At 39.7% G+C, this 22,636-nt stretch overlaps 2 protein-coding genes across 2 annotated transcripts; one reads left to right on the top strand and one right to left on the bottom strand.

Annotated features, from left to right (window-relative positions):
- The first annotated feature begins 2,752 nt into the window (after positions 1–2,752).
- On the top strand, positions 2,753–7,846 carry LOC102706794 (hemolysin A). Its single transcript, XM_015842460.2, has 9 exons — positions 2,753–2,846; positions 3,853–3,940; positions 4,482–4,561; positions 5,257–5,359; positions 5,459–5,615; positions 5,733–5,861; positions 6,792–6,878; positions 7,013–7,057; positions 7,328–7,846. Exons 1-9 carry the CDS (start codon positions 2,816–2,818, stop codon positions 7,487–7,489), a joined length of 882 nt encoding a protein of 293 aa, XP_015697946.1. The 5' UTR covers positions 2,753–2,815; the 3' UTR covers positions 7,490–7,846.
- Positions 7,847–8,021: 175 nt separating this feature from the next.
- LOC102710062 (tubulin alpha-3 chain) lies at positions 8,022–10,793 on the bottom strand. Its single transcript, XM_006662793.3, has 4 exons — positions 10,631–10,793; positions 9,564–9,798; positions 9,099–9,469; positions 8,022–8,929 (listed from the first exon to the last, which is right to left on the bottom strand). Exons 1-4 carry the CDS (start codon positions 10,721–10,723, stop codon positions 8,273–8,275), a joined length of 1,356 nt encoding a protein of 451 aa, XP_006662856.1. The 5' UTR covers positions 10,724–10,793; the 3' UTR covers positions 8,022–8,272.
- Positions 10,794–22,636: the final 11,843 nt, after the last annotated feature.

Here is a 22,636-nt window from a genome sequence, read left to right as displayed (position 1 = left end):
GGATGTTGGTTCCCTTGCCTATACCTAAAGAAACTTGGGTGAACATCTCTATGGATTTTATTGAAGGGTTACCAAGATATGCCGGCTATAATTCCATTTTTGTAGTGGTTGACACTTGATAGAATTACTAAGTTTGCCTACTTTATTGCTTTGAAGCACTCTTTTACAGTCGCTCAAGTTGCTTGTGCTGTCGATCGAATTGTTTTTCGGATTCATGGTATTCCCAATTCTATACTATCATATCATGATTGTCTGTTCACTAGTAAATTCTGAACTGAACTATTTGCCACATGGAATACTCAATTGCAAATGAGTACAACATAACGTCCACAAACCGACAGGCCGACAGAGAGGGTTAATCAATGTCTCAAGATGTATTTGCACTGCATGACGCAAGCTAATCCCATGAAATGGCATGACTAGCTTTGTTTGGTTGAGTTCTGGTATAATTCCAGTTATCACACTTCTTTGGGTTGTTAACCACACAAGGCTTTGTTTGGTGTTGATCCTCGTTACTCTCAAGTTCCTGCTTTGCATCATACTTCTCATCCTGACGCCAGTGATTTCATCCATGAGCGTCAATAGTTGTCTGCATTCTTGCAACACTAACTTGCTCGTGCTCAACTAAGGATGAAAAATCAAGCTGACAAAGGGCATTCCGATCGCATTTTTTTAGTAGGGAATTTGTTTTCTTAAATCGTCATCCATATGCTCGATCTTTAGTGGTCAATAGGCCATATCCTAAATTGGCATACAAGTTCTATGGTCCATTTGTGATTCTAGAGAAAATAGGGGCTGCTGCTTATCAGCTGGATTTGCCTAATTCCAGTTGGATCCATCATGTTTTCCATGTGTCTTGGCTCAAAGTGTGCGTACCTGATCATACTCCGGTGCTTACATATTTGATTGTGCCTGTTTGTTTTGGATGTCGTGGATGTGGTGCCTGAAGCCATCCTCGATCGCCGTCTGGTGAAGAAAGGTAACTCGATGCATGTTAAAATTCTTGTGAAATGGGCATCCTTACCTTCTGACCATGCTACTTCGGAAGATTCTGAAGTCTTATGGCACGATTTCCATTTACTACAGCTTGGGGACAAACTGTTGATCCAGGGGAGATGGGCACGTGTTGGGCCTACGAGTCAGTGTGTGGTCCGTCGGCCCAGTATGGATGTATATAACTGAGGAGACGGACAACGGGTAAAGACATCAAAGAATAGAAACAGAATATCTCCATCCCCAATCTATCTTCATCTCTCTGCTCTTCTCCAACTCCGATCCCCTTTTCTGTAATATCCCAGCCCAAGGCTTAATAGGATTTGATAGATACTCATACCAACAAGTTGCAACTTCTTTTCCGGAATATCTCAAGAGAACTCCAAGGTTAACCGTGCTTGACTTGGAGCAATCTTGGGATAGGTGGCCGGTCACCGGGAAGTCATTCTCGGGTGCGCATGAGTGAGGACAAAGTGTGACTTTCCGGGTGCGCATGAGTGAGGACAAAGTGCGCAGAAAAGACATGCGTGTTGGTTGTGTGAGGGAAGTATTGATGTCCTAGAGCATGGGCCCGACCTAGGGGGTTCCTAGGGTTGGGGCGTGACAGAATGGTATCATCTCGGGTGTGCATGAGTGAGGACAAAGTGCGCAGAAAAGACATGCGTGTTGGTTGTGTGAGGGAAGTATTGATGTCCTAGAGCATGGGCCTGACCTAGGGGGTTCCTAGGGTTGGGGCGCATGAAAAAGACCAATCAAATCAAACTTTTCTTGGAAAAACCGACGCCAACGTTAAGATCAGTCTCCTTTCTTTTCGGCGGCATCCTTCCGCATTGGTGGCGAGTGGAAGAGTTGGGTTTGATTCCCTTTATACGCGATGTGGCGAAAAAGACTGATTCAACGAAATATGCCATGCCTGCATTATGTTGGTTGTGTGAGGGAAGTATTGATGTCCTAGAGCATGGGCCCGACCTAGGGGGTTCCTAGGGTTGGGGCGTGACAGAATGGTATCAGAGCCGACCCTCGCGGTTTCACGGGCGCGTGTGGGCGCAGGTGCACGGGCATGTTGCGCATGGCGCGTGGGCCCTGCGAGGACACGGCATGGCACATGGGCCGGACTTGGACACACGGATGTGCCAAAGAGGGGAACGTTCCTGGTTGTTTGCCCAAGTGTGGGTACGTTGGACCGACGGGGACGTCGGGTCCTTTGAGGGTGGGTGTATGTAACATCCCAACCCAAGGCTTAATAGGATTTGATAGATACTCATACCAACAAGTTGCAACTTCTTTTCCGGAACTTTTCCGGAATATCTCAAGAGAACTCCAAGGTTAACCGTGCTTGACTTGGAGCAATCTTGGGATGTCATTCTCGGGTGCGCATGAGTTGGTTGTGTGAGGGAAGTATTGATGTCCTAGAGCATGGGCCTGACCTAGGGGGGTTTCTAGGGTTGGGACGTGACATTTTCTCATCACCAATTTTGGCGATCGCCGGAATTATCTTTGCGACGTCGTACACACGGTTTGCTCATAACTCATCCTGTTCTTAAACGAGATCCCATTGCCTAGTTTCTCCATTTCCGTTAACCAAGAGCAACTAGAAAGATAAACGGAAAAGGAAAAATAAAAGAAAAGAAAAGAAAAAGATAAGGCGTTGTTTATGTTGGGCCAACCAAAGTTCCCAGACTGATGATGGGCCTACAGGCAGGCCCGGATTAGTAGAACCGTTGGATGGCAATGGACGGTAGCTTCTCCCACTCCGGCGCGGTCGCAGAATCCGAGAGATAGGGTTTATCGTCGGAGAGGAGAGCAAGGTGGAGGCGACGCGATGATGGCTTCCAGGCTGCGGCTTCACCAGCGTAAGACCTCCTCCAAGTTTTTTCTCCTCTCGCTACGCTTTTCTTGTGTTGTAGTGAAGTCGCGAGGCCAAATCTCCGTGGCGGTGGCGGTGTTTTTTTTTTCTTTAGTCCTATTTTTTATCTGTGGATGGATGGAATGATGGCCTCCAGGCTATAGCTCTGAGAAATCGGGAACAGAAACAGAGAAGGACGCATTGGTTTGCGGAATCAAGTAGGCAGTGAGAATTTGTCTGTGCAAATTCGGGGAAATGCATCCCCAACCAATCTTCGTACCCAGCCATTTTGTCCCCATTTTCGTTGTTTAATCTCTCTCTTTGTGTGTGTAAGTTATGGGTCAAGCTTTCGATAGATGTTCTCTTCGTGCAGTGAAGAATTGGTAAGTGAATTGAGAAGAATTAGGCGAATTAGTAATTAATAAATATCACCGTTGTGTGTCCGCGGTGGATAATCTCCGCATATTGCAGCTTTATTAGTATAAGGAAACTCCTTAAGTCTTGCTCTTTATATCACAGCTAAAGAATGGTGTGCACGGTTCTTGAAGAAAAAGAAATATGTGAATAGGCAGTCTGGTATGTGGTGTTAGTGAAAGAACTTAACAAAACATATGGTTATAAAAATAAGCACTCAAGCTGCATAGAGGCAAGAAAGAAAAGTAAAAATGTTTACATCGAAAAAACACACTTGATGCAGATTGTGCCTTTCGTACTTGAAGATCAGAGCTTCGTCATATTCGATCATATTGCTTGATCACTAATGGCCAGCACAACTGGTGGTTGATGTACATTGCAATCGAGACCCACTTCTTACTACATCTACAGACATTACACATGATAAATGTACGGCCATGATAATATGCTTAATCCAATCAACGGTAGATCTTTGTGATTAACGTGGACTAGGAAGTGCCCAATTAGTATAGAGGTATAGATGTGCTGTTTCCAGCTTCTTGATCTCTGGAAGAGAAATTCCAAATGGGTTCATCAGATTCTTTGATTGGCTTTCTCAGTTAGGCTGGTTGGAGCCAGACCGTCCTGTTGTTCTCCATCCCGGGAGTTCGCGGCAGTGCGATCCCAAAAGATTCAGCTCCCCAAGAAGTAAGGCTTCTGACATTCTTCGATGTTGTCTTCCTTTATTCAAATCTTCTATGTGTGCTTGTGTTGGTCATGACTGATAGTTCATATTAGTTCTGAGTAACTTAAGCCTTCAAATTGCTATGTGGTTCTGCTTCGGAAGGCTTCGATTCTAGATTCACTGTTTCCTGCATCCTGCATGTTTCTGGATTTGAAAGCTAGGTGTTTATATTGTGTGTGAAACAGTTATGTTTGGTACCTTCACTCTTCAGGATTGCATGTCAATAAGCTTGTCAATGTGGGCCAACATTTCCCAGTGTTTCTATTTACTAGTGTCAAGTATGAGAAATTATGGCCTCTAGATTGTCATGGTATCATTTTTATTATTTTTTATCTCTTTAGACCTAACAATTTGTTTCTTAATAATTAAATGATGGCTATTCTACTTTTGTTAAACTAGCCAATCAGTGACTTAGTTTACTGTAAAGTAATTAGTGTCAATGGGTCAGTATCAATATGGTAGTGGTATTTTGTATCATGGGTCATTTTTTACCTTCTTACTCAGGAAAAGACGATTGGATGAAGTGTGCCTCGAGAGGTTTCAACAGTATAGCAGGACTTACATCCAGTCGTGGATTCTTCAGGGTTAGTCCTTTCCTGCCTTGATTTTAAGCGTTTAGATCATTATAATTGTAAATTGATTTGGTACTTTATACTTCATATGGTGTTAAGTGTTAACACTGCTTCAAAAAGCAACCTCAGCTATCATGTCATGCCAAACAAGAATGCCTTAATCCTGTCATCATTATTCAACTTCAACAAACAGTAAGACTGAAATATGAGAATGCTCTGTGACACTTGATCATATATATTTTGTTGAAAGATCAGTGAGCATTGAACTGAAACGTTCACTTCTAAGAGGAAACTATATTAGAGGCATGCTTATGCCACCTCAAGCTTAATCTGTTGTTATTATCTGTATATATTTAAGACAACAATTATTTGCCCTCCTGTTTGATGGCACTTTTTCAATATAACTTTATATCCCATTCAAATCCATCAAAGTAGCTGAGTTTGGAATAAAGAGAAATTTGCACCATAAAATTAGTCCTTTTCACATTCAAGTTCATCTATGAAAAGCTCATAGATGTTGGCCATACTGCAACAGATTTTATGATGTATACCCGAATGTGTTACTCATAGTACTGCCGCATTTGACGTATATAAGGGAATTGCAATTTACACTTTGTATTTCAGTTATGACTTTTTAACCATGTATATTTTGTATGTAAAGCAAACCTTGTAAATCATCCTCTGTTATTTCACACATGAATTTTTAGGTAAGGTTCTTGTGGATGGAAGGGTTGTAAATAAAGCTGGAACACAAGTTTCTGACAAGTCAGTCATAGAAATCAAGGCTGAAATTCCAAAATATGTATGTAGGTGATGCTCGACATTATTAACTTATTATGCTATAAAAGAAACTAGTAAATAACTCCAGTTCACGAAGTTTTTTTTTTCTTCTCTTCTGATCAAATTCAGAGCTGGGCATAAGCTTGAGGCAGCCATCAAAGAGTTTGGTATTGATTGTGATGGAAAGGTAGCCCTTGACTCAGGGTTATCAACTGGTGGTTTTACTGACTGTTTACTCCAACATGGAGCATCACATGTATACGGTGTCGATGTTGGCTATGGACAGGTTGCGCAACTCACTTAAATGTATATTTTCAATCTAACTGCTACCACATTATTTGTCAGCTGCAGGTAGTTGTTACAAGGTTACAGCAGAAGAATTATAATATCCTCTTCATTTCAGGTGGCTGAAAAAATTCGAGTGCATGAACAGGTTTCAGTAATCGAGCGTACAAATTTAAGACATCTTACTGAACTGCCACAACTGGTTGACTTGGTGACATTGGACCTATCATTCATCTCAATTCTCTTGGTATGATTTGGTTCTAACCTTTTAGTGTCCACATGACTGTCTACTTACACAAGTCTTTTCAGCAGAGCTCTTAGTATGTCACTGTTTCTTAAATGAGTGAGTATCATTTCCTACATTATTGAAAAATACACTGGGTTGTTTTAATTTTCTTTGCATAATATTTTCTTGTCCTACTCAGGTTAATGATCTTTGTGTTAGTTCTTGTAAAAGTTGTCTGGTATGTACAGTAAAGCGACCTAATCAACTGCATAGATTTCCAGTACTTGGATGCATCAGTCATATATTGTGTGCTGCATATATTGTGTGCAGGAATTTCTATTCATGTGCCCTGTTATCTTAACTAGCTTGATTGCATGGCTGTTATCTTATGTTAGTTACAGTTTCTATCTAGTAATCTTAGACGTAATATCTTTTATCTGGTTTGCAATGTTATTTGTAGCAGTTGAGGGTTTAGATCGATTTGGTGGGTCCATCCCCGTATAAAAATGGCATTGTTTTCTTTCCATTAGGAAGTGAAGATGATTCAGTGTAGTTTGTAGTTTCTCTCCCAAGGTTGTTCCTCCCATTCCTAGTCCATTGTATCCCTGATAAAATTGAGGTTGCTTGGCTGTCCTCCCAGCAGTGTTTAGTGTTTATCCCATAATGATCTAAGTGTCATTGCAATGAGTTCTTATTAGACACTAGGTAATCTTGCCGAAGTAACTATGTGTTGGAAAGCGTTCTCAAGGAAAAAAAGAAATGCATTAAAAAAAATAATGTGGCTTTGTTGTCCATGGTTGCTGTTGCTCTTACTGCCCTATGTAGTTCAAGTTCATGCTGTTTTTCATGTTCTGCATTATTTTCCAAATAAAAGATGATAGATCAGCATCTTCAATAAATTATTAAAGTCCTTGACATCAATTGTTCACTGACACTACCTGTGAAATCAAGGTTATGCCTGCTGTAGTCAAAGTAATGAAGACAGACTCTACATTGATTACACTTATCAAACCACAATTTGAAGCTCGTCGATCTCAGGTATAAAACAAATGGCATCTCAGGTTTTTTTTTTCTGAACTTGTTGATTGAATATAAATTTGGCAAATAATGGTTAATCGCAATAATGGAAATAAGCAAGCCACTAAGAGCAAATCCCATTTTACCTTGCTCAGGTAGGAGGTGGTGGGATTGTTCGAGACCCTCTGGTTCACAAAGAGGTAACGCTTTGCTATTATCCCTGCATCGTTGCTCCTGTTTTGTGCTTCACCGTCATAAAACTTTACACTGAATAGGCTATCTAGGAATTAGCTACTTGAAATAGGATTGGTATTTATTCCTGGTAGTCGACCTGCAAATACTTTAACTTCTAAACAGAATCCATGTGTTCTGCAGTATCTGTTGCTCATTTTTCTTTGCAATTACTCAATTACTTTCCCTTGAGTTCTGATTGGAAAATCAACATTATCCCATTGCTTCATTCATTACAGGTGCTAGATAGGATAATTTCAGGCGTAGAGCAGTTTGGATTCTGCAACAAGGGCTGGATTGAATCTCCGATAAAGGGCGCAGAAGGGAACAAAGAGTTTCTTGCTTGCTTCAATAGGATCCCAACTCCAGAACTGCTGCCAGAGGAAGCAGAGTCAACATGATTACTGTATTACTGCCAGATCAGGCACCCATAGAATAGCTGGAGAGTACTTGTTGATCTGTTTACTAAGGATGTTACTTAAATTAGCATAATGAAATTTAGCAATACCCTTCTGCAATGCTTTCCTTTAGCTCGTTGGTTGCTTTCAACTCACTCTGCGGATTTCTGTATGTACGGAATTTGTTTGGCGAGATTGAAAAGTTTCAGAGACGGCAGATGCTCTGAAAATAGAGACAAAAAGTTGCATGGAGAATTGAAGAGCAACCGATTTTGTTTTTTTGTAATTGAAGAGCAACCAATTTTGTTTTTTGTTTATATTTTCTATTTTTTTTTTTGGCTCATGCTCGGGCATCCCACCAAAACAAACGGCGTACCTTGCCAAATAAAAATTACAGTAGCATTACTCCGTTTCGAAGGTCTACAAAGTTTCATGTTCACATGTGTATTTTTATTAGGCAATCAGTGGATTATCGATTTAATTACAGAAATAAACTAAATGTTGGGTAGATTGCACGACCATATTAGGCCAGGTGTTAGCAGAGTGCACTTTGGACCAATTTTATTGCCTAAGCTTTGCACTTTGACAACAAACGAAAGGCAAACACAAGAAACAGCACAAGGCATCAGAGGACATTGGTATTAAAGAACTATACGAAGCAGATTCACACATAACACAGGTTACATGAGAAAAAGCAAAATGTTTCAAACAGACAGAACCCAGAGGCAGATCACAGGATTTAAGCAGCAGCAGCAGCAGCAGCACGAGGAAGACGAAGCAAGTAATCTAGTAGTCGTCACCCTCGTCGCCGTCGTCACCCTCATCAAACTCGGCGCCGACCTCCTCGTAGTCCTTCTCCAGCGCGGCGAGGTCCTCGCGGGCCTCGGAGAACTCCCCCTCCTCCATGCCCTCGCCAACGTACCAGTGGACGAAGGCGCGCTTGGCGTACATGAGGTCGAACTTGTGGTCGATGCGGGAGAACACCTCGACGACGCTGGTGGAGTTGGAGATCATGCACACGGCCCTCTGCACCTTGGCCAGGTCACCGCCGGGGACGACGCTGGGCGGCTGGTAGTTGATGCCGCACTTGAACCCCGTCGGGCACCAGTCCACGAACTGGATGGTGCGCTTCGTCTTGATGGTCGCCACCGCCGCATTCACGTCCTTGGGCACCACGTCGCCGCGGTACATCAGGCAGCACGCCATGTACTTCCCGTGCCGCGGGTCGCACTTGGCCATCATCGACGACGGCTCGAACGCACTGTTGGTGATCTCCGCCACCGACAGCTGCTCGTGGTACGCCTTCTCGGCCGAGATCACCGGAGCGTACGACGAAAGCATGAAGTGGATCCTCGGGTAGGGCACAAGGTTGGTCTGGAACTCGTTGACATCGACGTTCAGAGCGCCGTCAAACCTCAGGGACGCAGTAAGTGAAGAGATGACCTGCGCCATTAAGCATATCCACAACATTGTTGATTAGAGACCATTGCACAAGTATTACCCTCACAGCAAGTACTACAACAATTGGATAAAAATGTACCAAAGACAGTGCATTGATCTTACAGCACGAACTGAATGAAGCAGAGAGCATCGCAAGGATGAAAGATAGTACCTGAGATACAAGCCTGTTGAGGTTGGTGTAGGATGGGCGCTCAATGTCAAGGGAGCGGCGGCAGATGTCATAGATGGCTTCGTTGTCGAGCAGGATAGCAACGTCAGTGTGCTCAAGGAGGGAGTGGGTGGAGAGGACACTGTTGTAGGGCTCAACCACGGAGGTGGAGACCTGAGGGGATGGGTACACGGTGAACCCAAGCTTGGACTTCTTGCCATAGTCCACAGAGAGACGCTCAAGGAGAAGGGAACCAAGACCAGAACCCGTTCCTCCTCCGACAGCGTTGAACACGAGGAATCCTTGGAGACCAGTGCAGTTGTCGGCAAGCTTCCTGATGCGGTCAAGGCACAGATCAACAATCTCCTTGCCAACTGAAATGAATAGCACCATATGTTAAATCATCTCAGCCTCATAGCCAAGAAATATGCATACAGGACAGTTCAGTATGAAGAACATGTCACTTACTGGTGTAGTGACCACGGGCAAAGTTGTTGGCTGCATCCTCCTTGCCACTGATGAGCTGCTCAGGGTGGAAGAGCTGGCGATAGGTACCAGTCCTCACCTCATCAATCACAGTAGGCTCAAGATCCACAAAGACGGCACGGGGGACATGCTTCCCAGCACCAGTCTCACTGAAGAAGGTGTTGAAAGCATCATCACCTCCACCAACAGTCTTGTCACCAGGCATCTGTCCATCAGGCTGCATAGGGACAACATTTTTCAACAAATTACTTCACAAGCAATTTTATCTCAGGACAGAACGCAAGCTAGGAATTACAGTGAACTGCATGATACACATAAGGGGTCCTTCAGAGAGCACTGTTCTAATGAGTTTTGAGAATACAATGGAACCAAAGTACAGATCAGTTCAGCAGATTAAAAAAAAGAATATGTAAACCATTGTACTAACAAAATCAAACGATTGAACAATCCAGAAGATCATTAATATTCCCTCCATCCCATATTACAAAATGTTTTGGTTCTAACTAGATTCATCCACAGATCAATGAATCCATATGATTTTAGGAATAGTCAGAACATCTTGTAATATGAAACGAAGTTAGTAACACATAAAAAGATGTCTAACAGTCTTGTGTGTTTCATCAGAAATGATTGTTTGCTGACATGCACACCAAACATTTCTTGACGCATGGAACCCATATGCTTTGCCCAGATAGTTGCCGAAACTACTGGTCCGGCACTAGCACTTAAATACAGTGGTACAAACAGGAGTACAAATCAGTACAAATGTCAGGTGAAGAGCACTAAACATATCATGATCTGTCAAACTAACGGCCATTTACGCGCGGATCAAGGCAAATCGGTCAGAAACAATATCATTTCTAACATACCTAGACAGAAAATTTTAGAGGAAAAAAAATAACCATGCATTGATCAGATCTAGTACCACAAAGGAACACACTATCACCACGGGAACACTTCTGATTCAGTAAAACCCCCCCAGATCGATCCGCGCAGCTACGAGAGAGTGGCGGGAGAAGGGGAAGCGGACGGGGAGGATCCCGTTTAACCTGGATGCCATGCTCGAGGCAGTAGAGCTCCCAGCACGCGTTCCCGACCTGGATGCCGGCCTGCCCGATGTGGATCGAGATGCACTCCCTCATGGCGGCGGCGGAGGCGCAGAGAGAGGGCGAGTACGAAGACGCCTTCCCCTGCGGTGTCCCCGGCTTAGGGTTTCCTCCTCCCTCTATAGAGCGGGAGGGGGAGCGCGTGGGGCTTTTTTGCGTTTACCCCCCTTGCTACATTTCTCTCTTCACATTTCGCTCCACGTTTTCTGCTGTTCCGTACCTTTGGTGTAAAATGGATAGGATGTAAGGGTCTTTATGTAAAAGTGTCTTTGTTCTGGGATCTGGGTGGGGGGCCGGCATCTCTCACTGTCAGGTGGGGCATGTGGGTGGTGGGGGCCCTGTAGTCAGTGTGTGTGGCGGAGTTTGGGCGTGGTGGAGTGGGGTGGGGTGGAATGCGAGGGTGGTTCCGCCGTTTCCTCGTCGATGCGGCGATGCTTTTGGGGACTTTTTTATAAAAATGTTCGAGGGCCCGGCCCATGATGTTTTGTTTGCTGGATTTGGGCTCCGGCCCAGCTAATCTTTGTGTGTTTTTCCTTTTTTTTTTTTCGGTTAGAAGTAGTTGAGATCATCGATCCGACCCAGAATGCAAGGCGAAGAGGCCCCGTTTGGTGGGGATTCTCGTTCTTGATTCTATGAAGAATTAACAAAATCCAATCCAAACGAACTTAAGGTGATTCTGATTCTGAGGTGAAACAGAAGAAATGATTCCTCTTATTTATACAGGCCACGTGAATATGTAAAAAACGAGTTTCTCGCCTGAATCCAATCAACCAAATATGAAAATACCCCTATCTTTTAGAAAAAAATTACTCACCAATGCCACCGATATACCCCTTCCCACCTCCTCCTCTCTCTCCAAAACAGATCGAGAAGGCGCGTGCGCGTGTTGGATTAGGGCATCGGCGCCCCCGACTGACGCCGCCGCCCCCGACGCCCCTGGGTCACCATCGCCCCCGAGCGCCTGCTCCTCCGTCCCTGGGTCGCCGCCGGCAACAACTTTTTTTTACAGAAGGGTATTTTTACCTGGCCTCTATATCTACTCGGATATATGCAGCCATTTTTATTTTGAAAACTTTGAAAACTTAATCTAAGTAAATGACTTAGTCTCTCAAATACCCAAATCTGAAATTCATGCTCCTATGGAGATTTGAACCCAGGACTTTGGATGCTACTCAGACGGCTCCAACTGCTCCTCCATCTCCCCAGATTCATTGCCCTCCCCGAGGGACGCCGCCGCTGCCGACTGCCTCCCTCGCTGCCCCTGGACAGCCGGACTATACGAGGGAATGTCATCTCGCGCAAATGTTTCAACGGAGCGGGAAGTAGTGGTGGAATTAGTGGTCTCAGCTCATGTTTGCTTCATCTTGCGTCCCCTGTGTTTTGCCGACCTTGATGGACACATTGTTTCACTGGTTCTTGACTTGTTGCTGTATGTTTACTGTTGTCGTTCCTGAACTGTCTGTGTCCTCCAATGCTGCTTGCAAAACATGCTTCAAAGAAGCAATACTAGCTGAGTTTTCATGTTTACTTCATCTTACAATGTTCACAGAATATCCTTAATTTTTTTACCACGGTAGATAGTGGTTCTGCTTTTGTTTAATACTCCATACAGCAAGCTGAAGCAACAACAGCTGAGTTCATATGTTTTGCTTGATCGTGCAATGTTCATAGAATGACCATTGTAGATAGTGTAGATAGTGATTCTGATTTTCCATACAACAAGCTCGCAGAATAATTTTTTCCCCTGGGTGAAGGCCATTGTTCCGGATTCATTACTTTTTTTTGCTTCCATGGCAGAGCAGCTCTGTAGTTTGTTCAGTTACACATCCTCTATGTTCTGAATTTTTACTCTGGTTGAGAGTCGTAGCAATTTGATGAGTGTTCTTGCACTCATTAAAATCGCTTTGAGAGCTAATTCGCTTCCCGCGTTCTTGTTTCAGCGGTCAAGTAAATGTACAAAAAAGTTGCACATAGTAATGTCTACTTATAATAATTATTGATGTTTACATTAAGCCACATGAAGAAATATATAAAAAATCAACTCTCTTGCTATGTCAGGGGTAGTACTGCCAATTTATCTTGAAAACTCATATTAGAATTCAAGATTAGTGTTTCTAGCCAAACACTTAATCAAATTGATTCTAATTCTATCTTGAATTTGATTAATAGAGAATCAGAATCAGAATTATTGAATCCTAGAATCAAGAGCCCTACCAAACAGGCTCTTACAAACGGGGTTTCTCAGCGATTTATTACTCCCTCCGATCTCAAACATAGGTCGATTTAGCCGGTAGCAACATGAATTTACTCGTTTTTCGTTAGCACGTTTCCTAAATGATAGTTTTTATAAAACTTTTTTATATAAAAGTTGCTTCTAAAATAAGATTACGATAAAACTATGTTTTAAAGTTCAAAATAATTATTACTCAATTAATCATTAATTATGCGGTTATCTCGTTTTGCGTGCTAGGGTGTTGCACCTCCAATTCGCTGAATCGAACTCGTCCATAATATTCTAGCGCTACTATAAGTACGACTAAAAGCATGTAATCATCGATCAATTAAAGGAGCAGCGCTACAGCCGTTGATCAATTTAGTCGTACATAAGCCATTGATCAATTTCCATAATATTTACTTTAAAATAAGTTGCTTTAGTACTTATAGGTAAGTATTCTTCCATGTTTGTCCCTGGTAAATAAATGGTATCTATAGCAAGTAAAGCGAGTCATCTTTCTCAATATAATATAAATAAGGGGTATCAAAGTAGTTGGATTGTTTTTTCTTTATTAGTACTCCCTCTGGTTTTTTAATTAACTTCGTTGACTTTTGAATCTAAATTTGACATCTCGTCATTTAAAATATTGGTGCAAATATGCAAAATTAAAAATCATGCTTAAATTTACTATAGTAAACAATCAAAATTATTACAAAACAATAATTAATAATTATATAAATTATTTGAATAAGTGGAATGATGTGTTTCAAACGACATCAGCTTAAAGAACGGAGGGAGTAGAAAATAGTCCATTCGTCCGGAACAAGAATCTGGTGACCAATAGCATAAACGGATGTGCACTGTGCACACAAACTTGGATACTTCTGCCGACATATCCACGTGATAGGAAATCTAGCTCTCAGAAGCTTCCTCTGCATGCATACTACAAGTTGAGAAATAGCTAGCTGTACTTCAAATCCTACCTAATTTTATAAACCCAGTGGTACGGTCAAGCTTGTGGTTGCAAACAGGATATTATTTCTTCAGATATAACTAATCTCATTAACATGAAGTTCTTTTTTACCTAGAGAAACCGACATATGTCTTTGTTTTTTTGTTTTTTTTTTGAATCCTGAATCAGCCGGCATTGCCTTTCGCTTTTGTTTATGCTTATGAACCAAAATTTGAATCTTCAATTTAAAGTTTTTTCATCGCAGTTTTTTTTCTTAACCTTGCCTTTTATATCACTAATAATACTACATCCGTTTCATATTATAAGTCTTTTTTAGCCTTTCCTAGATTCATCAATTGATAAATGTATATAATGTATATATATGTCTAGATTCGTTAGCATCCATATAAATCTAGGCAAGGCTAGTTGTGAAACGGAGGGAGTACATATGTAAATTTTTTCTTTACAAATTATTTTTCATTTGTAAATATGTTTGTTTTTTTTCACTCCCTTACATGTTCTTATAATGAGAATGAAGAATGCCCATCTGTTGGGCTACCATTATCATACAAATAGCATAATGACTCTGTAATTTATATTGGAGTTGCTACTTGGTTTTTTTCGAGCGTATTGGATTTAATTAATAGTTTAGGAGACAATAACACGTCTAAAAAAATGAAAGTCATATGGCCACGATAGTTGACTTCATTTAAACTAGTAGTAGCAGCTTCATGGGAATTGACCAGGGAGCATAATTAAATCAAACTAACAGGATTTGACCAAATTTAATGTAAAAAAATGAATCTCATTGTTTTTTTCTCCATGTTCAAGTCAACAACTAAAATAAGAATCATCCATAGAATGCAATCTGATTTTATGGATTATCCGATTCCGTAATAGCTTTTTAAGGGTATAAAAAGATTGATTTAACCAAAAGTTGAAATTTTGCTTAAGAAAGATCTAATGAGGACATTTCGTATAGAATATTTTTGCATGAATTGTGCTGTTTAGGAGCTTGTAAATGTAGCAACAAAACCCAAAATCCACTATCAGAAAAGAACATGCCTAAATGGGGCAGGAATGCTCAAGCCGGAAGTGATAAATTGTTTTGCCGTCTTATTTTGTTTCTTTTGAGCTAGATTATTCATCGGCTTTTGCGTAAGCTTCCCACGGTGCTAACAGTGTGTTTTTTATTAAAAAAATATAAAGAAGTTCATCGTCTTATCTATGTAGACTATATTTTTAATTTTATAGCAGTTAATTTCATCCTTCATACTATTAAATAGCTATTAAGAAAATCTTTCATCAGTTACCAAGCAAGTTTTTGTTTGAAAGAGCATTTTTAATTAGGATAATGACGTATTAGTAGGATGACATAGGTTCAGGTTTGTTCCACAGCTTTTGAATTTTAAAGTTTTAGATTTTTTCACCGTAGTTTTTCTCTACATTTGTTTTTAGGTTGCCATAATATTACCTGTTGACCAAATTATTTTATTTCCTATTTAAAGCCTTCTGCTTTTGTATTCACTACCCCTATTTTGACAGAGATATCACCATCTTTTCGTTTATGCTTATACTTATAAGATAAAATTTAAATTTAAAACTTAAATCTAGAGTAAATTTTGGAGTTTTCTCATTATATTTTTTTACATCATTTGATTTCATATAATTGAAAACACGTATGTACTTATTTATATATTATTTTTAATCACTAATAAGTCGTTTTATTTATGCTTATTTTAAGTGAAAAGATGAAATTTGCATATGCTTATTTTAGTGATGTCGACATGGTGGTATTTAACGTTAACTATTACTACGACGTATATTTACAGTTACAGAGTATGCATGTGCTTAGAGTAGATACAACAGCAGACTATAAACCAGCTGTAAATATTTTTAAGAAGATAAGAGAGGAGAGAGAATGACACTGAGCTATAGATTTGTAGTCAGCTACAACACGGACTTCAAAACACAGTGTGTGTATGACAAGTGGGTTATGGTAGTATATGTTTTGTAGATAGCTATTGTATGAATTGACTATTAGATTGACTATAGATGAATTAGAGCCAGTAGTTGGCTATACTATTGAACTTTGCTCTTATGAGGATGAGTATGCACACATGTTTGTGAGCGCTACGTCGTGAAAAAGAAACGAAACTATGGCTGATAAAGCAAGAATACATTTAATCAAGAAGATACCTCAATAATTGTACTATGTTTTTCCTGTACCAATGCTGAAGATTCTTTGAATTGGATTCATGCATATATATAGAACGTGGCTCTACTAGGGACCAAGAATTTCAAGGGAGAAAGAAAAAAAAATGATTCAATGCACTTGTGATCATCTATTACCTTTACTGAAACTGGTTGTTTTGCATACACACGAAATCACTAAGCTGTAGCCATGTTTGATTGCCATGAAGTCAGAGACCAACTAATTGTAATTAACTTTTGGGTGTCTGATTAGTAGCTTTTCAATGTGCAGCGAATAAACATGCATGTTTCATGTTTGTAGGAGAGCCTAACCTATGGCAATGGTGTTTCACATGTATGGACCACCATGATCCGAAGCTTCTAGAAGGAGATGCTTAGGTATTGTTGGAGCAATCTGGACCTCCCCATTATGCAGGGTTTTTTTTTGGAATTTTGTTTTGGAGGTATAATTTAAGTCTAACTAATTTCAATGGGAACTTGAGACAGTTCAGTTAACTTTTCAAGGGTAAGAATGAATAGTTGGATTGTTTTTTTAATGATGGAAATGGCTTATAATGAATATCGGTTTTTCAATTTACTGTGGACATATTGAAAAACTGCTAAAATTTAATGAATTTAAATATAAGACTTTATATAGATGTAAAACCATTATAGGTGCATTCATAACTTTTTTATTTTCTCTAAATCACTAAGAGCAGTTTTTTTTTTGTGGTTTGGAAGACGATCACTAAGCTAAGGCACTGTTCGAGACAAGCATATAGGGTGAGAAAGTCCACTGTGGATGACCAGCTTTCTTCGTTTGTTGCTGCTAGGTGAAACTGGGGCTGCTTTGCCATTATGCGTGTTGAAGCTTGACAATAATAATGCGTTCAAGTTTCCTTCTGGAGGTGTTTGATGCTTTTTGATATAGTATAGGTCGTGGTGCTTGATAGCTTAGATTGATGTTTACCGTGGGAAACCGATGTTGCTTTTGTTTGTTTTGGCAATGGCTTTTACAATGATGACGGCTTTTACAATGATGACGTGATTATGTGGAATTGGAGTTGTTGTGTCGCTAGGTGAGAAAGCTCATTAATAATGGATTTTGTGAAATTATAACATTGGTGTCGCTTTTATGAGAAACTCAGTAATGATTCATTTGTGTTGGGCTCCATTGTTGTCTTTAGTCGGTGGTGGAGACTTGTGTGTTATTCATATGATTTGAGGTGTTCCAAACATAGATTTTTGTTTCTTTTCCATGTAACGTGTATATGATTTTACTTTTAATTGAAATATAATTAGCAATTCTCCCACCGATTTACTTTTCCTTTAAAAAATGAGACAAAGTCCATTGTTTATATGACACGCCTACTGAACTGCTGGTGTATTTTTCTAAAAATTTTAAAAATATATTAATATATTTTTCTAGTTTAAAATAATATATAACTCAATTAATCATATGGGAGTGGCTCACCTTGTTTTGCATATCTTTTTCTTCTTTTCTCACCTATGCTAACAAACCTTCAGTATGGAGGGGGAATTAGCAAAAAAAAACAAGGAAAAAAATATGTTTTTAAACAGGGTTTTGTAGAAACGCCCACCGGCAATTTTCAAAACAATGTACGGAAAACTCGTGCTCTAATTAGTCAGGAAAGCAGGATTAATTAACATCTTTATACATATTTCTACGGACGATATGTGCCCAGACTATATACTGCGAACAAAAAAATAAAAAGGAGTTTGTTAGATGAAAAGCACCGCTGTACGAAATGACTCGGAATGCCTGCCGCGATCGATGGATCACCTGTGACCTGAAGTGACGAGCTGACAATGCCGTTTGTTCCATTAGTTTGATGACACGATTTGTAGGCTACTTTGGTGTAAATTGTGGTCGTTTTACTTTTACATGTAACACGCTCCCTGTAGTGATGCAGACAGTACAGACAGGGCACGTTAACTCATTCACTGGATTGGACCTGGGGTGACGTGTGCGCGGAGCATAAGGCAGTTCAAAAAAAAAAACTTTTTTCACAAAAATCACGTCGAACCTTTGTATACATAAATAAAACATTATATATATATATATATATATATATATGAACATTAAAGCTAATTAAATAGTTATGGGGAAATCGTGAGACGAATCTTTTGAGCCTAATTACGACGTGATTAGCCATAAGTGTTACAGTAACCAACGTGTGCTAACGATGGATTAATTAGACTCAAAAGATTCGTCTCACGATTTTCAGACGGAATCTGAAATTTATTTTATAATTAGACTACGTTTAATACTTCAAATATGTGTTCAAAAGTTTGATGTAATGTTTTTGCAATCTAAACAAGACCTAAGCATATACTCCATCCATTTTAGTATAATACGAGATGTTTGACTTTTACTTAAAATATTTAACCATTTGTCTTATTTAAAAAGTTATGAAATTATCATTTATTTTGCTTGTGACTTACTTTATCATCAAAAGAACTTTAAGCATGACCTGCTATTTTTTATATTTATACTAAATTTTTGAATAAGGCGAATAGTCAAACGTTACAACATCTTACGTTATGAACATGAGGTAGTACTATTCTTTTTGTCTACTCATTGTCTTTTTAATAAATAATTTTATTACTAATCCTAAGAAAAAATTTTTACCATATGAACCTTTTGGTCACATCAGTATTGGTAGCGTTGCAAGATAATGCTGTCACGTAGAGTATTTGACGTGACAGACTTACCACATCCCTAGCGTAACAACGTTATCTTGTCACGCCGGTGACACTGGCGTGACAAGACTGCCACGCCAACCTTATTGCGTGACAACATTCTATCATGAAATGCTTCGTTCACCGGGGATATTGAAACAATTGAAAGGAACTATTAAAAATGATATTTTGGGGAAGAGAACAAAAATTTCTTGAGAATTTTGTAAGAAACCTCTATTTAAAAACTCATATTAGCTGATCACATTTTGTTATGATGTGCAACATGCCTTTATTTTCTTTTTATGTGTGTGTGGAGGAGATGTCTATTTTAACCCCTTAAAGTTTCGAGTTTGTTATGCGTTCGTAGACTAGGTAATTAAATGCATATGTTATGGGCTTATGTTTTTTTTTTAAAAAAAAACTTCATTGACCATCCTGCATATGTTTATGGGCCTTTCATGACTTGACTTCAAGTCAAATTACCTCCACGATTTCCAAAGTGCCCTCGAGACATTTAGAGCAAGTTCAAAGCCGAATACTAACTCTTATTTATCTATAATCAGTTTAATAGCCAATTCATACAATAGTTAGCTATAAAACATTAATACATGGTCTCACATGTCATATACATACGATGTCTTGGAGCCTGTGCTGTCACTAACTACAAATTAGTAGCGTACTCTCTTCAATCTCCCCTCGTATCTTTTTAAAATATGTTTATAGTTAACTTATAGTTACTATTGTAGTGCTCTTACTCTTAGGGCACTACTGCCTTCTCGTTTCTTCCATGCAATCAACTAAAGTACTTAAAAAAAAAGAAATGCATCGACGTCCGGATTATATATTTATATAAAGAAATTTGGAGAAACGAGAATTACAACAAAATTCAAAAACCGTCGTGTATCCATTCCAACCGAAGGTTAAAATGAACCGTACGCTGAGCTTAAGAGATATAAAATAACATTGCTATCAAATAATTAGAAAAACATATACTCCCTCCATTTTCGATGCCCGATGATATTTACTTTTAAACATGGGTTTTATCGCCCAGCTATGCGATTGTTTGATTAAACACGCGTAATTTGCTGAAATTTCATTTGAACATAAATCAATGGCAAGTTGTTACGTGCAGGGGTTCAACCCTAGGGACGAAATTTAAGGCATCTACGACGATGAGTCCATTCATCGATGAGATAGGCAGCCAGTACTCAAAAAGTTACATAGGACTCTTGGCCAAATTAACATGTGTCCCGCGTAAAATAAAAACACAAATATCTTTTTCTCTCTCGGGCCAGTATTTGGGACCAAAATATTTTTTATTCTCTAGAAATCAAGTCTAATCTCTAGTTGGGTTCTTCAGTGATCAGGGGCGAAGCTATATGGTGTGTGGGCCTGTGGGGGTGTGTTTTCTAGGTTCAGAAATTTTTTAAATAGAGTTTACCTATTTTCACCATATATTTATCTAATCAATCTAAATTCAGACATTCGTAGTAGTCTAAATCATGTTCAAAACAATACAAATAAGTTAGTGGCAAACCTCTGTATTTTGTATTTTGTTGTCCCCGTCGGTGATCATGAGTCGCTTTGAAACTGCCAGGTTAGTTCATGCATCGGTCACATGAGATGGACTTAAGCTCAAACAAAGATGAGTGGCAAGTTATGGCGTACAGAGGAATAATTAACTTTTTGTCACTCTTGCATTTGATCATAATAGATTTGTCACTGGACCCACATGTTATAGACATATGAGAGTCTATGTGTCATAGACAATGAGTGGCAAATCTATTATCACCTATTTTAGCAAAAAGTTAAAGAGTAATGCTATACGTATACTACGATGACACGGCAGCGCGTCGATGGCGTAGCAGCGCACATCCGGGGAATGCTAGCGGCGCGACGAGCACATCAGCCACGGCGACAGAAAATCAGAATCATATAAAATTGTCGTACATAAAACAGTTTCGAAAAGTTAAATGCCCCGGCGTACAGGGGTTGAGCGCCCCAAGCGTACTGACGCCTGCTTGGCCTGTCTGCCGCCAACTCGTTCGTTGCCTCGTTGGCGCCACTGAACCTGCCTCCGCCTTTGATGCTGCTGCTTCTTCTCGCTCTCTCTCTCCGTTGACTTTGCGTAGAATCCTGGGCTTGATGATCCATCGAGTTGCTCCCACTTCAGTTTAACCCTTTTCATGATTACCACTAACAGCTTTAGCTGGCTAGGTTCTTGTTATAGGCTGTACACGTTGGTCTGTACAATCTAAAGGGCTAGCACACAATGCAGATTACTATCCGCGGGTCATGTTTTGGCTTTGCATTTAGGTTATAATCCAAAATTTAAATTTTTAACCATAAATTTAAAGTTTATATTGAAGTTTTTATCAGTCTTGGCTTCTAAATCGCTATGAACACATATATAAAAGTTTATTTGTAAATTATTATTTTTTTACAAATACGTCGTTTATCTTTTTTTTAACACCCTAAAGATGACTCCATAGTTTTGTTGCAAATCCACGATCACCTCCGGATTCTTCCAATAAAAGAGGACTTTTTATGACTACTTCAAACAATACCGTTCTTTTTAGATAAGTAGTAGATGACCTATGCTATTTTTTACGGGAATTGCTAGGTTTCAGGTGACCTGAAATACAACCTAGCACCAGGATTTATGAAGACTCACCACTGATTGCAGTAGTGACGGTGAGGTCATCTTCTCCGGAGATGGCATGGTGGCGGCGATGACGACGACGATTGTAGCACTAGGTTTAAAGTATAAGCTTCTGAGTGGGGGGTGGAGGGGGTTGTGTTCAACGTGGAAAGGGAGGAGTGGTGTTTTGGGGCTTAGAGGGTTGGCAATGACCAAGTGTTGAGATGGTGTGGGCGTCGCCTAATCCTGTGATTAAGGGCTGCGGTGGGCAGGGTTTGTGAAACCGCCAGGAAACAGTAATGGTAATCATGTGGCTTGTTTTGATGAATTTTATTCTAATCATGTGGCTTGTTTTGATGAATTTTATTCAAATCCAAAATTTTAAAAATGCTAAAAGCATATAAATAAATTCCTACTAGCAGTACTCGATTTCTATTGCTCTCTAGTGAGCAAAGTTTGTGAAAATAATAATGTTTACTTTATATTTCACGCTTCAACAAAACATGGGTTGTGATATTATTTGAACTTAACAAAAATATGCTAAAGGTTATCCCAATAAATTCATGCAATGTTACATTATTTTAAGCTATTTTCCTTTTTTTTTCTTAATTTTATAGGATTTTCACTATATTTTATAATTCTCACATTTTTTTTAGTTTCAATGCACCCTGGTTAACACAGAGTTCGGAATTTTGAATTTATCATGTTTTATCGTGGTAACCATGTTACAGCTAAAGGCAACAACAATGCCAAATGGTTGTGCAAACCCTAGCGGTAGGTAGGGGCGAAGGTAGGATGGCAATGGGTAAAAATACCCATCAGGTATTGGTACCCTAGACCCATACCCACCAATAAAATTTCGTACCATCAAAATACCCATACCCGTCACGGGTATGAAAATTTCTCCAGACCCATACCAGCTTGGGTAAACCTTATCCATCGGGTCACCCGTATACCCGCAAAACAGTTTAAAACAATCTAAATTGCATAGTTTTCATATAGTATATTACAGTAGACACTAATACTTAAGACATCACATATTCATATAGTGCGGTGAAAAAAGGTATGGATGATTTAAATACTAGGGTTTTGGTTAATTGGGCTAGGCTAATTTGATATTGAGTCATGGCGTGCATTTAAACTTACGGGTATTTATTACCCATGGGTAAAGGGTATGAGGATCATAATAACGTTTTTATACCCACATACACATCGAGTGAAGGTATTTGCCCAATTACTTTCCCG

The sequence above is a fragment of the Oryza brachyantha genome, chromosome 11, assembly GCF_000231095.2.
Source record: "Oryza brachyantha chromosome 11, ObraRS2, whole genome shotgun sequence".
NCBI lineage: Eukaryota > Viridiplantae > Streptophyta > Magnoliopsida > Poales > Poaceae > Oryza > Oryza brachyantha.
The sequence above is the reverse complement of the archived record's forward strand: the minus strand, read 5'-3'. Positions and strand labels throughout refer to the sequence as shown.

Coding starts and splice junctions, on each gene's coding strand:
- LOC102706794 (XM_015842460.2), top strand. CDS start 2,816: ATGATGGCTTCCAGGCTGCGGCTTCACCAGC. Junction 5,616..5,732: donor TCGATGTTGGCTATGGACAG/GTTGCGCAACTC, acceptor TCTTCATTTCAG/GTGGCTGAAAAAATTCGAGT. Junction 5,862..6,791: donor CATTCATCTCAATTCTCTTG/GTATGATTTGGT, acceptor TGTGAAATCAAG/GTTATGCCTGCTGTAGTCAA.
- LOC102710062 (XM_006662793.3), bottom strand. CDS start 10,723: ATGAGGGAGTGCATCTCGATCCACATCGGGCAGGCCGGCATCCAGGTC. Junction 9,470..9,563: donor TGCCCGTGGTCACTACACCA/GTAAGTGACATG, acceptor TATTCATTTCAG/TTGGCAAGGAGATTGTTGAT. Junction 8,930..9,098: donor TCAACAGGCTTGTATCTCAG/GTACTATCTTTC, acceptor TTAATGGCGCAG/GTCATCTCTTCACTTACTGC.